Raw genomic sequence first — 15,386 nt, 5'->3', positions numbered from 1 at the left:
TGCTTGTATGTACATGCACAAGAACTTCACAGAACTTCTTCAGTATATATGATAACATGCAATGGCACACGCAAAGTTCAGTTGTTTTTTATTCCTTTCAGGATTCAGTCCTTTAGCAGTTATCTGAACGACATTATCAATTACCGCTGGGTATTGGAGGAAGGCAAGCCCAACCCACTAAAGGAGCACCCATTTGAGGAGCTACCACCCTGCACACAGGTGGAGCTCTTACACAGACTCTGTGACTATCGTCTTGATGCTGCTGATGTCTTTGACCGACTCAAGGTAGCAAACTTGTTTATCAGCACATTTAAGAAACAGATTTTGCAAGCATTGTTTTAGGCTCACCACGTCAGACGTGGTCCAAAGGGTTTTGGTCTAAAGAGCTCATGGGTTTGCAGGGCCTGGATGCAGACAGTTTGCGTGTTGAGCCTCTGGGCCAAGATGGGCTTGGGGCCATCTACTGGTACTTTTATGGCACGCGGCTGTACAAAGAGGAGCCAGTCAAACCAATGTCTACTCGACACAGGTATGGACTGTCACAAGAGGCTGCAATGCCACATTTCTTTATTAGAAAAACCTAATTGCATGCCAGAAATTGTGAGTAACTGATGTACAGTATGTCAATTTATGCGTACCATTTTCACAGTGAGATTCATGACAAAGTACCTGAGAAGAAAAGAAGAGGGAGGCCACCAAAGAAGAAGCTTGAAGATCAACTGCCAATGTAAGCGCTCTTTAAATATCCATTAATTGCATTTTACGTGATATTGTTGTGTAAATCTGGAACTAGATAACAAGATACACATATGTAATGGTGATAGTTTTGCACTATGTAGTTCTATCTCTTTAAAAAGGCAAGGATTTCATTTGTTTCCTTTACTGATCATGTTTGTTTTAGGGAGGAGGAGATGGAGGAGGAGTGCATGAAGGCAGAGGAGGAGAGTATTGAAGAATCTATACCTGAAATGGGAGAGTCACAAGGTGAGCTTTGCTGGAGCTGAGGCAACGCTGTGATTTGTTTTAGGTGTAAAGATGTTAAGCTGCCACAGAACTTTTTTTTTTTTTTTTTTTTTTTAAACAGATTTTTCCCTCATTTTATTCTGGCTTACAAGTGGCTTACAGTGCCTGAGGTGGCTGTAATGCACATTTCAGCATAAGCATGAAATGCAGAGTTTTTAAATGCTAGTGAACATGCCTGCGAATGTAAGCTGGAGCTACTGGATATTAATTTCATTATAACAATTCCATATTAATTTCTATGGCACTTTTCCGTCCTATACAAATTTTTAGCAGATCTCAGAACAAAAATTCTTAGGAACAGTAATGAATGATGTACAGTATTTCTGAATCGGTTAATGAAGTGCAATTGAGCCGTTTTTAAACAGTTTATGTATTATGTTGTCAGAGCGGAAACGTGGGGCCTGGTCTCTGGTGTGTGACACCAAGGAGCAATGGGCAAGTTTGGCTGAGAGTATTAAGGACAAAATCTCCCCTCAGGACCGGCACCTGCATCGCATCATCACTCAAAACTTCCTTCCTGAGATCAGTAAAATGATCGAACACAAGGTCAGACTCTTCACTCTGTCTCTTCTGAACCTGCACATGATGTAATAATAATAGGGTTCGCACAAGGTGCTTGAAGTACTTGAATTTGGCTTTTTCAAATTGAAGTCCTGGACAACCCTTGAAAATGGCAATTTCTACCAAGAGGTACTTTAAAAGTTCTCGAATTATAGAAAATCTTAAAATACATTGCTTTAAATCATTTAAGAAATTAAATGTATTTATTTTCTGAAAAAAAACGACAACAGACCACTGCTGAAGCAGGCAGCGCATAGAAGGTACTGTCACGTGGCACCTGTTACTTTTGGCAGCGCTGTTCAGAATGGGCCAATCGAAATATATATTTTATAGATATTGCTGTTGTGGATTTAACAAGTATGAATCCTTACAACTATCAGTTTTAATTACAATTTACTCTCCAGAGTGAAAAAATTATGAGATGTAAAACGTTTTGAATGATTTGAATTCAGATCAATGGAGGACTCAGTTTTGTGAGCCGTCTAGTGTCCCCTTCTGTAAAGAAAGCTTTGTACGTCACAAAATAGGTTATTTCTGACAACATTTGGGTCAATATCAAAATACATTGACAAACACATCCCTTGACTTTTTTAGTAATGGAAAAAGCTTTCAAATAGCGAAACAAAATAAATAAAATTAAACCTAACCTTTAATGATATGAAATGGCTTGACTCGTTGAATTGTTTTATCAATGTTAATTTTTTTTAAATACAAAAGGTTTGTTTTAAGTTCAGAGGCTGCTTAAATATGCAGATAGTGATTTTTTCCCAGCATGTTAAGTTATTCACATTTTAACTAATATTTTCACAAAAATATTTGGCGTTGTACCTCATTGAACCCTCAAAATGTGGTGGTGTAACCTATTTAACTGTCGTTAGTGTTAACTTGTTGTTAACTTGCTTCGTTTGTGAAACAAAATTACATAATAAAAGAACAACAGCTAAGTTCTCCTTTATGAATAAAAATGTATGTCAACATGTTACAAAATGTTTACGCTCAGCGTTTATAGGCAAAACCTGAACTAAATGGAAAATTTCAATATTTTGTAAGTTGGAAAGTCAAAATTTGAGAGTGACCCATTTTCAGTTTCGGTCAGTTCCTCACATCTGTTGTATAGCACATGAATATGACTGTCCATCCTCACACTGTTTACGGACCAAGTTATTCACTTTTGTTGGAAAGCAAAGTGTGTTTTAAGGGAGCACACTACAGTTGCACATCAATTTCATCATGAATGAACCAAGAATTGTTACTGTTAGAATATGTAGTTAAAGATGCTCATTGTTGTACTTGTAATAAGTGGTGTTTTCTAAAAATTAATTAACTGAATGGTTAAAATATTTTTATTTAAAATTAACAAAAATAATGTTATAATGACATCTCAAGCATAGCAAAATGTGCTTGAAAATCCCTTGAATTTCACTTTGAAGCATCTGTATGAACCCTATAATAAATCATTTTATCAGTCAAAGCGAAATTGGAGATTATGATCTCATCTCCGGCAAAATGTAAGGCAACATTGCCATGTTTCTGTTCATTTGTGTTCTACTGATCTACTTGGTAACCAAGTTTTGTAAAGATCTGAACATTCCCTTTGTTCTTACTTTTTTGTAATGCAATATCACTACATGAGCACAATTCATGACTGATCAGTACTTATTTGAGTTTCTGAAGTTTGGTTTTCCGAAAGCTCTGCAGGGTCCAGTGTTCTTGGGGGCACTGGCAGCTGCTCCCAAATTTTTTGCACTGCATTAATAATGCATAAAGATGAGGTTTTAAGTGATTATGGTTATTTAAAAAACAAATTAATTGAGGAATTCAATACCTAAACTTTGTCCCTGTAAAAAAAAAAAAAAACCTGCTTTATCTAGCAGATGCATGCTGATGCACGCAGTTTGATGCAGTGTTGACACGTCATTTCCGTGGTTAATCAAGACCTGTTAGAATGTCTTGTTGCCATAGCTACCCTGCTACCAGCAATCACCATTACATACTCAGTGCTTCCAACTTTATGCAACTTTACATATTTTCCCCTGACCTGTGGATAGAAGTGATCCATTGCACCCAAATACTATGTCTTTCACAACCTGACAATTGCCTCATATCAGACCCCCGCTCACTCACTGACACATGCACACTCTCACAGCCCTGTCAGAGCCAATCCATCTAGTCGTCGACATATGGCAGACTCTCGCCTTGAGGCAAGCTAGAGCATGGTGATTGACTGTCTGCAGTGCTGCAGGTTTTTTGACCCCTTATGTGGTGATACCAGCGGCAGTCCATTTTCTATCAAGTGTTGTGGGCTAATGCACCGAGGGTTAAGTCCTGGACATACTGAGAAATGGGGGAAAGGGGCTGCTGTTCATTCAAATGTGCTGATTTTTATGAGCCTCAGTCGCCATGGGCACCACAGGGCTCACTTTGGCTCTTTGGTTCTGCGATGACGTCCTTTAGCCTCCTGCTAAACAAAGAGAATACTGGGGAGAGGCAGATGCCCCCCAAGTGACCTACCTGACACCCACATATGTATGTGTAACCACAAATGACATGGTTATTTTTACCCAGGAGAAAGAGTTGATGCAAAAGCTACTGAATCCACCTACGGAACACAACGACCACAACCATACTGAAGAAAAACGCAGCAAAGATGATGGGGTGAGGTTTTTTAAATGTGCCAAGTTCTTAGTTTTTTGTTTTGAACTTTGGATATGTAATTTAACAATGCCATTGTTAAATACAAGAGGTTGTGCGTAATTTCATTTTTGTGTTAATTCAACCTCTATATATGTCAGCAGACTTGGGCTACAACGGAAGTGGAGCAGAAACAGAGAGAGGAGGACCTGGAAAGGCAAGCCTTGCTTGCTGAACAACGGAGAGAAGATGATAGACTACTTCAGGAAGAACGGGAGAGAGAAGAACAAGAAAAAGTCAAAGCTGTAGAGGGTAAGTCACCCTTCAATCACTCAGTTTTTCCACAAGGCACCAGCTACCTTAGTAGTGTCTCAGGCTTGTAAGCTCAAAGTTTCCCACAAGTGAGATAAAATACACTGAAACTAGAGCACATTCTGTGGTCTTGTCTCAACATGGCAGTTTTGAAGTCAGCATGCTTTTAACCTTAGGCTGCTTTAATCATGCAAGCTGAGCTTGGGGAAATGATCAGCCTCATTCCTCGTGAGAATTACCCAACTCTGATATCCTCTGTCAAAGGGTTAATTAACTCTTGATTGTGCTGCTGCTGATGCGCCTATCCACATTAATGTATTATGGATGAAGAACAGACATGCAGTTCTCTCCAGTGGTTTCTTCCATTCACTTTAATCCTCCCAGCAGGGTGTGCCAGTCAGGACCTTTAATGTCAGCACATAAAACCCTTCTCCTCTTTATCTTGCCTGTACCCTTTGATCAAATTTGCCATCTAAAGCTGAGTGATGAATTGTTCGCATTACTAATTTTTGTTTGCCAACTTTTCACATAGGCAGAAATGGGCAGGTAACAAGAAGTGCAAAGTGTACAATGTGTTTTGTTTTGAACGTTGTGTTTGTGTTCAGAACGTGCACGTAGGAGGAAGCAGCGAGAGGAGAAGGCCTGGTTGCTCTCCCAAGGGAAAGAGCTTCCACCTGAGCTGCTGAATCTGGAAACCCATTCACCCATTCGAAGAGCACGCCGTATTAAGGAGTTGTAAGGACTTGCTCTATTCTTCAGTCTCAGTATAAGATACACTTTCTGTCTTGCTTAAAAAATGACATCACCTTTAATTGTTAATAATTAATAGGAAATAAAGGACTAACATTTAAACGAGTAATTTTACTTGTCAATTACTCTTAACTATGAATATACTGTTTGCTTTTATTTCTTTATGTACTCATTTCTCTTTCGCTATTGTAGATATGACATAGATGATGATTACACTGCTCTCTACAAAGGTAAGTTTGACCACAACACAAGCGACATTGTCCAAACCACAGTTTCCTCATTAAACAGCTGTAGCAGTTTCACTGAATTAAACTGTAAAATTATTTTGTCTTCAGTGTTGGAGGCCCTCAAAGCCCACAAAGATGCCTGGCCATTCATGGAGCCAGTTGATGAGTCTTATGCCCCCAACTATAATGAAATCATACAGGTTGGCATAAAAGCTTTTTTAAAGAAATATGTTGGCCTTATTAAAGTAATTTTAACAATATGTGTAAAATTTTTCGTTAGACTCCAATGGACCTGTCCACCATTGAGAGAAAACTGAATGAAGGAGAGTATATTGCCAAGGAGGAGTTTGTGGCTGATGTAAAGCTAATGTTTGAGAACTGTGTGGAATATAATGGAGAAGAGAGTGGTAAATATGATGTCAATCTATTTATTATTTATTTTTGGCTTATGTTGGATTCAAATCTTTTAAATAATAATCTATTCACAAAAATGAAGGAACGTTTAGTTGTGTTGAAAAGTTTGTGTGTGATGAGCAAAGCAAGACATGTTAGTAATGGAAGTATGGAGAGGCTCTGACATTGATTAATAGAGTGATTGAGCTGTCCTCCAGTGCGCCAGGTCCTGCAGGGCCACAGAGACATTCCAGCCCGCAGCTCCCCTCTCTGGAGCCATCCATCTATCCATCAGAATGCACTCCCCTGGGGGTGGCGGGGTCAGAGGTCAGCTGTGGTTCTCTGACCTGGTCGGTGTGGTTGCTCTGCATGGAGTGGTGTGTGTGTGTGTTTGTTTATTTATGTGACATACCTGTTGGTCTCCTCAGAATACACAATAATGGCTGAGTCCTTAGAACGCTGCTTTAGCCGAGCCTTACTGAAGCACTTCCCCTCTGAGGATGGTGACACAGATGAAGAGTTTCATGTAAGCAGTGAGGATCGTGAACGAAAGGAGAAGAAAAAGAACAAAAGTCACAGACAGTCCGGGCCTGAGAGCTTGATCAGAGCCACAGAGCAGGTTCAAAAACGCAAATCTACCAACAGTGGCAAAGGAAACAATCAGCAACAGGACAAACCCAAATTCGCTTCACAACACCCTCCCCCCAACTACAGCAATGGTCCCTCACATTTCCATAACATCCACCCAGGACAGCAACAGCCTGGTATTTTACATCCTGCTCAACAGGTTAGACTACACTCTCATTGTTTTTTGTTTACAGCAGAAACAAATAGTTTTGATAACTATCATGGGTAGTCTTCTCCCTGTGCACTTACTATTGCCAGTTCTCTAAAAGAGATCTGCTCTTTTTGCCCATAGTTTCAACGGCCTCCAGGACCAGGAATATATGCCCAACGTATGATGATTGACCCCCAGTATCCATATCCTGGGCAGGGACCCCTCATGTCCAGGCCACCAGGGCATATACCTCACTACAACATGCAGGTATGTTTTTTTTTTCATCCAGCAGTATTAGTTTAAAAAAAAAATGCTCTCAATTAATTCACCTTGAAGGTTATTTATAATGTTTATATATATATATATATATATATATATATATATATATATATATATATATATATATATATATATATATATATATATATATATATATATATATATATATATATATATATATATATTTTTTTTTTTGTTTTATCAGAATTTCCATGAGAATGGTTCACATCTTGGCCCCAGATACCCAGCAGGACCTGATGTCCGACCACTTGAACATCCACATCAGAAACGTTCCTATCCTGGACCCACTCATGGCCCTTCCTTGGGCCCAAGGCCAGTGGCCCATCAGCCGGGAGGCCTCTGTGCCCCTCCACCTGAGGGCAACATGTACCCTTCAAACCAACATTTGGAAGGACAGCCCATGCAGCCTGTGGGGAACAGGTACCCCAGGCCAGGTGTTCCAATGCATAGTTCCTACTCTCCTTATGGCCTTCATGGCATGAACGTGCCCAGGATGTGGCCACCCATGAACTATCAAGGACAGCAGACTCCTGGTGGACCAATAATACAAGAACAGAGTATGACTAGCCAGCATCCATACAATCACAGCATGATCCGTCCTCCACACAGTGGTGGTTATGTAATGGCAAATGGTCAATACAGAATGCCCGCTGTCAACTCCCAAAGTTCCATTGGTCAAAGACCACCAGGGGCCCCTCAGGACTCAAGCCCACTTTTGGCATCTATGCTTGATAGTCCAGAAATGATTGCCCTCCAGCAGCTTTCTGCCTCATCGTCCCAACATGTTAGCATCTTCCAGCCCACTCTACAAAGTAAAAGTACAACTGAACAACCTTCTCCTGAAAACCAGCTCTTCAGTCTCTCTAGAGATGGTATAGCAGACAACCAGCACACACCCATATCGCCCAAAGGTAGGAGTGGTACTCCTTGCCATATTTTTGCCATTTCACTAATTGCAGTCTCTGAGAAAATGAAGGTTTGATGGATGTCTCCTGCATGAGTGTATAAGCGTATTTTAACACTTTATTTTTAACATTTTATATCCTGACAGGTTCAAGTCCAAAATCTGGTGATAAACAGTTGCCTGGAGAGACCTCTAATCTGACTAATGCAGACAGCGACACTTGTCCCAATCAAACAGAAAAATCTGAGCAGCCTTATAACTGTCTGCAGAACCTCCCTGTGCCTGACTGGCATAGATCACCACAGAGCCAAACTTCACTAGGTAAATCTCCAGCATCAGTGTCTACTCTAAGCACAGAATGTTCTGATCTGAATGAAGACAAACATGAACGACCAAATCTAGAAACTCCACACAACAGTGACCAAACCAATTCTCAAAATGCTGCCCAACTAGTACCCCAGACGAAAAGATCTGTCAAGGATTCTTCAAAAATCTCCCCAATTGGTCCTCAGCAAATCCCCCATCATCCATCTCAACAAATCCATCAAAATGTTTCACAACAGTTTACTGCAAATGGCTCTCAACAGCAATCTCAGAATGTTTCTCCACAAATGCTTCAAAATATTTCTCAAGAAATGGCACAAAATGTATTTCATCAATACCCCCAAAATGGCTTACAGCAAGTACCACACAATGGATCTGTCAGAGGCCCACAGCCAGGATCTCTCCATGGAATGCCACAGATTCCACTTCAGGGAGGGCAGCATGGTGTTCATCAGCCTGCAACCTTCAGCTCTCTACCTCCCAGCCACCCTGTGTCCCATCCACTTGCTCAGCCCTCTCCAGCTGATCAGGGAGACCAAAGGCCTTGTGAGCCTACCAGCAGGATAGTGTCAGGTGGGAGCACGGATTCCCAAGATAACAGCAATGCTAAACTAAGGACTGATTGTGCCAATGGACTTTACAAACAACAGCCCTTCAGTCAGGAGACACAAAACCTGCTGGGAAGGCAGGGACCAGCACCGCTACACAATCAGGCTGGTCCAACAATCTATCAGGGTCCAGAGAGCAATACCATGGCTCAATACAATGTAAATCAGCCAACACATCAACACTTCGGCCCACAGGTAGGTAGACCATTACACCCCTCAAACCACCAGCCTTACCCAAATCATGGACCTCAATCACAGACAAATAGCCCCAGTCATAATCCTGCACACTATCCTGCTTATCACCAGCAAGGAGTTACATACCAGTATCGCATGGCCACACAACATCCTCAGGGCCACCCGAGCATGTATCCTCATTACCAGCAGTTCTATCAGCCCCGCAGACATGGATTTCAAGCTGAGGAGTGGCCTAGACCTCCATACCAACCTCAACCCCCAATGATGCCCCATTCTTACTCATCACCATTAGTTGGTACTTTTAATGGCCAGCAGAAGGACACCACCATGTCTCCACAGGGCTCGGATGGATCTGGTGGGGGCTTAATGTCACCGAGTCCTTTACCTGATGGGTCTCATGGCAGCACTTTGGAAAGCAGAGAGGGTTGCAGCCCTGCCAAGCAGGCAAGAACTGATGAGCCTTCTGAACGCTCCGGCAGCCCAAAAGAGATCTTGGACCTGGACAGCCACAATGCTGCAGCCCGACATCGTACTTCATCTCAGCCACGCCCCAATTTCCCATATGGCCCTCGTTCCATGCATTCCATGCATTCCAGCATGCAGCAAGGTGGTGCGCCCCAACCCCAAATGATGGCAGGTGGTTCATATTCCAGCCACCAATTTCCCAGTGGACAATTTGCCCAACAGCATCCACATCCACATTTGATGGAAGCCTTACAGAGGACCCAGCACCTGCCTTTCTCCCCAGGCCAAAGTCGCATGGCTATGTACAGGCATCCAGATGTTGCCGGGCACTTCCAGGGAATGGTCATTCCACAAAGAACAGTGGTTGCAGAACACTTACTTCGCACTGGGTAAGAAATATAATTTACCTCTCATTCCTTATGATTAGTTAGAGCTGAGCGATAGAGTTGAATGATATCTAATCAAAATGTAAGTCAAATATAAATATACAAAAATTATTGATAATTTAATAGGTTAACTTGGTCCATTTAGATTTATTAACATATGACTTCACATCAATATTTCTTACCTGTAGTAACATTTGTTCTTGTCTGATAGGCAGCAGATATTGGGTACAGTGTCTCCCAATGGCCCAGGCAATAAACAAGGAGTATGAAAGGTAAAACTGCAGTGGCAGCTTGTGAAAATGAGTACCTTCTACAACACTGTTACATCCTGAAATATGCAAGGTAATGGAGAACACAAAAACAGAGCTGAGGAAGATTGGTGAAGAAATAATTGACTGAAAATGGCAAATTGTAACATCAATAGGAGTCCCCATTCCTCAGACAATCTCCTGATATAGTGTACTCAAAGCCCCCAACTTCAAAATAAAATAAACTTTTGGAACATTGATGAACCATCTTGGATTAGGAACTAATTTTCAATAAGGAGGTAAAGGAACATCTCACAGTGCTAGATGTTGTGATCAATTGACCAAGAAAAAGCTGTTAGTCTTCAGTCCTCTCTTGTGCTTAAATATGGTTTATACTCATAACTACTGGTCTGCAGCTTGTCTTTAGGTAATGTCTTTTTGACCTAATTTCCTGTAGGAATAACATATCTGAAGCTCCTTCACATGAGCAGTTAAAATAAGAGTAAAGAAACTGGATGTTGCCAATAAGAAAAGTGAGGTGTAATTTACCAGTTTGTGTTTCTTCTCAAAGTTAACCTCAGGTGAAGTAAAAAAAAAGAAATAAAAAAAAGGTGCTGAGACTTTTTGAGCCGTTTCCAAGCTCCATTAACAAACTAGGCTCAGTTGCCTTTATTTACTTGTTGAATGTTCTGTGAATGATTTTAGATATAGTAATAAAGCAACACAATGAATGAAAGATGGATTTTCTACTCCACTGGGAAACACCACACCTGGAGTGTTTTTATGAGGTGTTCACTTCAACTAAAACACAACATCCACTTAAGTTCAGTTGTTATACATCCTTTTAATGCCGCTTCAACCTGAAGATTGTCTTTTACTTACATAGACTGGCAGAGAACCTGGCTTCTGTATTTGTTATGCACTAGGAATAGTCTTTCATACTGGAATTAGTGGCCTTGGATTAAAATTAAACTTGTGCTTCTTTGTATGAGACTAAATTCTACAAATTTTACTTAAGTTGTCTCTATCTTTAATGTATGTGTCTGATTGTCTCTTATTGTTGTGTCCTACTAGTTTATATATGCACAGAATGAAAATGAATCAGGTTTTTGATACTAAGGTTTTTTTAACCTCTATACAGGCTACTGGTCAGTTTTTGTTTTTTTTGTTTTTTGGATTCCTTACCATGGTTTCCTTGAAGGCTGATTTCTTGTCATCTGATGCCTATCATTCGCCATCTTAAAATGTTTTGTTTTCACACACTGGAATGGAAATTTTGATTGTCACCAACAACAACCAACTGGAGTTGCAATACTACGGTAATAGTGCATCGAATGGGAGTACAAATTACCCTAATAAGTTATCTTGGAAAAGTAACACTGTAACTCTTTTAATCAAATAAGAAAATGTCGATGTGCTCATATTTTACATGAATGCTTCCTTTTTTAATTCAGTGTACTGAATATGTTCTCAGGGTGTAGTGGTTTTAATACGGGTATTGTCAAGAGAAAAATATGAATGAAATGTCACTGGATCTGTGATTAATTAACCGCAATTCTTAAGACAGTTAATGTGGTTTTTCAGTACAAAGTCAAGTAACAGGAAAAAGGCAAGCTGTTATTGTGTTTAATAGAATTTGTCACACTGTTCTTTACATTCATCTGATTATTTGTTTTAAATGCATTTTTTTATGGGGAGGGCTGACTCAAACAATTGGTGCATTTAGTTCATTTTCATAGCTCCTTCTACTGTTGTCCTGCACTAAAAATTCTTTATTTGAATATGTACTTCTTTTTTTAAATTTTTTTTGTGTCATCTTAGTCAGTCTGGTTTCACTCTTACTTGGGTCATCACAACAAAATTAATAATATGGCAGCAAGAATATCTACCTCATAATGCCAAAATTCGGCACATTCTCCAGTCCCCTTTTATACACATCAAGATCATTTTGTCACTTGCTAATGTGTTTGTATTCTTTACTTTTTACTATAACACTTTATAAGCCTTAATATGTCCTTGTAAAACCAAACGGTCATTATTAGTTTATCAGTGCCAAGTTTGAACATAAAACATCTGCATTCCACATTTTGAATGTTTGTGTGTGTCACCACCTTAATTGAAATGAAGGCAGTGTCCTAGTTTGAAATATGTGACCATTAATGTTCACTTTGTTGTCCTCATTTTGGAGTTACATAGGATCCACACTGATGTCAGTGGAAAATAGATTGTACACCTTATATAAAGGATTTGTCTGATTATTTGTGATGCATTGTCCCAGAAACCTGTGATAGTGTCTGGCGATATTTTAACAGTAAATAGTTTTTCATGTACACGTTGTTACACATGTTTGACATGAATGCTGTCCACTTGTTTTGTGTAAACCTGTCTTTGCTCACCAATAAATGTATATCATTTTTAGCAATAAAAGAAAGTCTTGTCAGGATTGTCCTATTTAGCTGTTCAAATGTAAAGGGGTCATTTAGTTGTAACGGACTGCAAGATTGTGTGGGTTTTGCTGTGTACAAATGTGTTTTTATTTTCTATTCTTATTTTCTCTCTTTTTATTTACTTATTGGTGGGTTAAGAATCTGTCTTTTTAAATCCACTCTTCAAAAAACTCTGCTCTCATCTATTCTGTCTGCACTAGTTAAATAACTAGTTGGTTAAATGCAAATCATATTTATTTGCTCATATGTTTTGTACATTTTGTCTTTTTCATATAAATGTGTTCTCTCTCTTTGTTCAAACTGTTCTCTTTACCTCTGTAGCAAGGATGGCATTGAAAAAGACACTTGTAACTTTCATTTTTATGTGAAGTTTCTTGTAAATTCTTACCTGAAAGACAAATTATTTTGGAAATAGGCTGAAGTATTTTCTATGCTGTACATTTCTTAGAATAAATTACGTTTCTTTAGATCTTGCTCTCTTTTTTGTATTATTTAGACAACACCCTGGACAAATTACTTTGTACAAAGCCAGATTACATTGTAACTACCCTATAGTAGATTTAATTATCTACTCCGTAAGCAGTGTTGGGCAAGCTACTCAATTTTTTTTAGCAAGCTAAGCTACAAACAACTCAACAGAAAAATTTGTTAAGCAAAGCTAAAAGCTACACTTCAGAGAAAGTAGCAAGTTACACTACAAGCTACACGCCAAAAGTAGCTTGCTACATTTAAGCTACTTCATATTTATTTCAACCACAGATGCATTGAGCATACCGTCATAGACAAAAGCATCTAAAAGACTAATTCACATCATGTTTATCAAAGCCTTGGTACAGTATACGAGTATGCAGTATGGTGCAATACGTACCGATATGCGCAAGGAGATCAACACAAAAACTAAATGTAAATTAATATTTAGACATGCTACTTATACAAACCCATGTCTTCAACATTTAAAATCACTGTTTTTACAGTTAATTTTCAGATATAGACTACTACCTCTACAAACCTATTTAAACCATTTCATTTGCACATCCCTGTATAAAAATACTGCGTACATACAGTATACCATTCATCTATACAATACAGAAATATGCAGCTAGACAAAATTACAGGATAAATCAGATGCCAAATTTTGTGTGAGAGTGGGAGCACATCTGGGCAGTAACAATGATGTACCGGATGATATTACCATGATACTTTGATATATAATTTCCCTATTTATGTGCCATTCTGTATTTGCATGGAGCTTCAAAGAATACATGTTACTTCCATATATGATTACCAAATTAAATTCTATTGCATTTACATGGTGCTTTAAGGTAATTAAAAAGAAATACCATGGTAATTCGCTATATGATTACCATATACATATATCCTACCATTGTATTAACATAGTGCGTCCAGGTAATGGCACATGTCCAAAAAAAACTTGGTAATACCATGGTACTTTTTCCAAGTGTTTTTGTGTAGGCGTATGTGTTTTGATACTCTTTTGGTTGGAAAATGTATTTACCTGCAGAAGTGGTTTACCAGCTGCAAACGTTTTGAACTTTATAAAGACCTTTATCAGTGGCAAACGATTGGACACATTCGCATGTTTCGTTTCCACTGATTGTACATTCACTTCGACCTGTGCCATCTTCCGTGTTATAAATACTCCGTGAGCTTATTTACAAGTGAGAGTGCGCACAAACAGCGCGCAGCTTTCTGAGACATCCAGATTGAATCGCGAACCGATTCAGACTGCTTTCCTATTACGTGTGACCAATTCATTTTAAAGAACCGACTCAGATGAGCGGTTCATTTGTGATCGGGGATCTTTAGTTTTGATACAAAACTGGCGTTAGCAAACACTCAAACATTTCAGTCAATGTTTAACGCCACTGAGGACGTGAGTGTAAGATTAAAAGTGAATAATCACCTATAGCTTTACTGACTTTTAAACACTAAAAAACAAGACTGAAATTCGGTTATATTCAAGCTAGATTTAGAGGACCTAACACCTCCGCGCTTTTGGCGAGAAGGGTCTGACTGCAGAGCCGCAGAGCCACAGTTTCACCCCAGCAGTTTCACACCAGCAGTTTTACCCCGCGCATGCGCAGTTTCACTACATCAGTTTTACCCGCTCAAAATGCATATTACGGCACTGGAAGGAAATAATTTACCTAATTATTCTAAATGTTCGTCTTGCTGTGACCAATATCACTGTCCGTTCTGCTCAATACATTATTATAAACCGTCAGGAGAAAGTCACCTCAAGCGTCATCTTCAATTACATTTTAACCGAGCAGTTCAACATGAGGGTGAGCTAAAAGCTAACTTTACGTTAGCCAACTTATCATTGGGTCTAGATCAACATGAAGTTGAGGCAACAGTAAGTTCTATGTTTGTATGTAAAACAGTACGTTTACTGCCACATAAGAAATGCTTCACATACATTCTCAAAAACCTTAATTGATACAATTATACAGATTGCCAATTGCGATATTGGAATACATCAGGTATATCGATATGAATGATTACTCTCTCTCAAGGCATTTTGCATGTTAACTACTGTGTCAGGTCTAACAATTATTGAATTGATTCATTGTCAGGGAAAGGATGTACATGCCATTGATGCATATGTAATAGCAAGCTGGATGCCCCCTTTAAAAGCAGATCCTAATCTGTCTCTCCCAGTAAGTGAGCACTTTCTTGCCATTTCATTTTGATGCTTAAACACAATTGCATTTTGTGCCCATTAATAAAAACTGTTATCTACTTTCTGTATTTTCTCTTCAATATTATCTCAATAGGTTGATGTAGCATCGAAGGACATGATTCTCCTTCCC

General features: G+C 39.2%; 1 protein-coding gene across 2 annotated transcripts in view; it reads left to right on the top strand.

The window, feature by feature from the left end:
* Positions 1–12,985, top strand: part of LOC127638136 (chromatin remodeling regulator CECR2) — a 48,519-nt gene extending 35,534 nt beyond the window's left edge. Inside the window, exons 3-18 of one of the 2 annotated variants that reach the window (XM_052119508.1) lie at positions 102–285; positions 402–529; positions 650–727; positions 902–984; positions 1,409–1,569; positions 4,150–4,239; positions 4,377–4,527; positions 5,133–5,262; positions 5,470–5,507; positions 5,613–5,704; positions 5,785–5,911; positions 6,326–6,684; positions 6,817–6,942; positions 7,160–7,886; positions 8,027–9,860; positions 10,069–12,985. In XM_052119508.1, the coding sequence (XP_051975468.1) occupies positions 102–285; positions 402–529; positions 650–727; positions 902–984; positions 1,409–1,569; positions 4,150–4,239; positions 4,377–4,527; positions 5,133–5,262; positions 5,470–5,507; positions 5,613–5,704; positions 5,785–5,911; positions 6,326–6,684; positions 6,817–6,942; positions 7,160–7,886; positions 8,027–9,860; positions 10,069–10,126 (4,366 nt within the window). In that variant the 3' untranslated portion in view covers positions 10,127–12,985. The remainder of the gene's footprint in view (positions 1–101; positions 286–401; positions 530–649; positions 728–901; positions 985–1,408; positions 1,570–4,149; positions 4,240–4,376; positions 4,528–5,132; positions 5,263–5,469; positions 5,508–5,612; positions 5,705–5,784; positions 5,912–6,325; positions 6,685–6,816; positions 6,943–7,159; positions 7,887–8,026; positions 9,861–10,068) is intronic. The other variant, XM_052119509.1, reaches the window with a different exon arrangement.
* Positions 12,986–15,386: the final 2,401 nt, after the last annotated feature.

This window comes from Xyrauchen texanus, chromosome 46 (genome assembly GCF_025860055.1).
Source record: "Xyrauchen texanus isolate HMW12.3.18 chromosome 46, RBS_HiC_50CHRs, whole genome shotgun sequence".
NCBI lineage: Eukaryota > Metazoa > Chordata > Actinopteri > Cypriniformes > Catostomidae > Xyrauchen > Xyrauchen texanus.
This window is presented reverse-complemented; position numbering and strand designations above follow the sequence as displayed.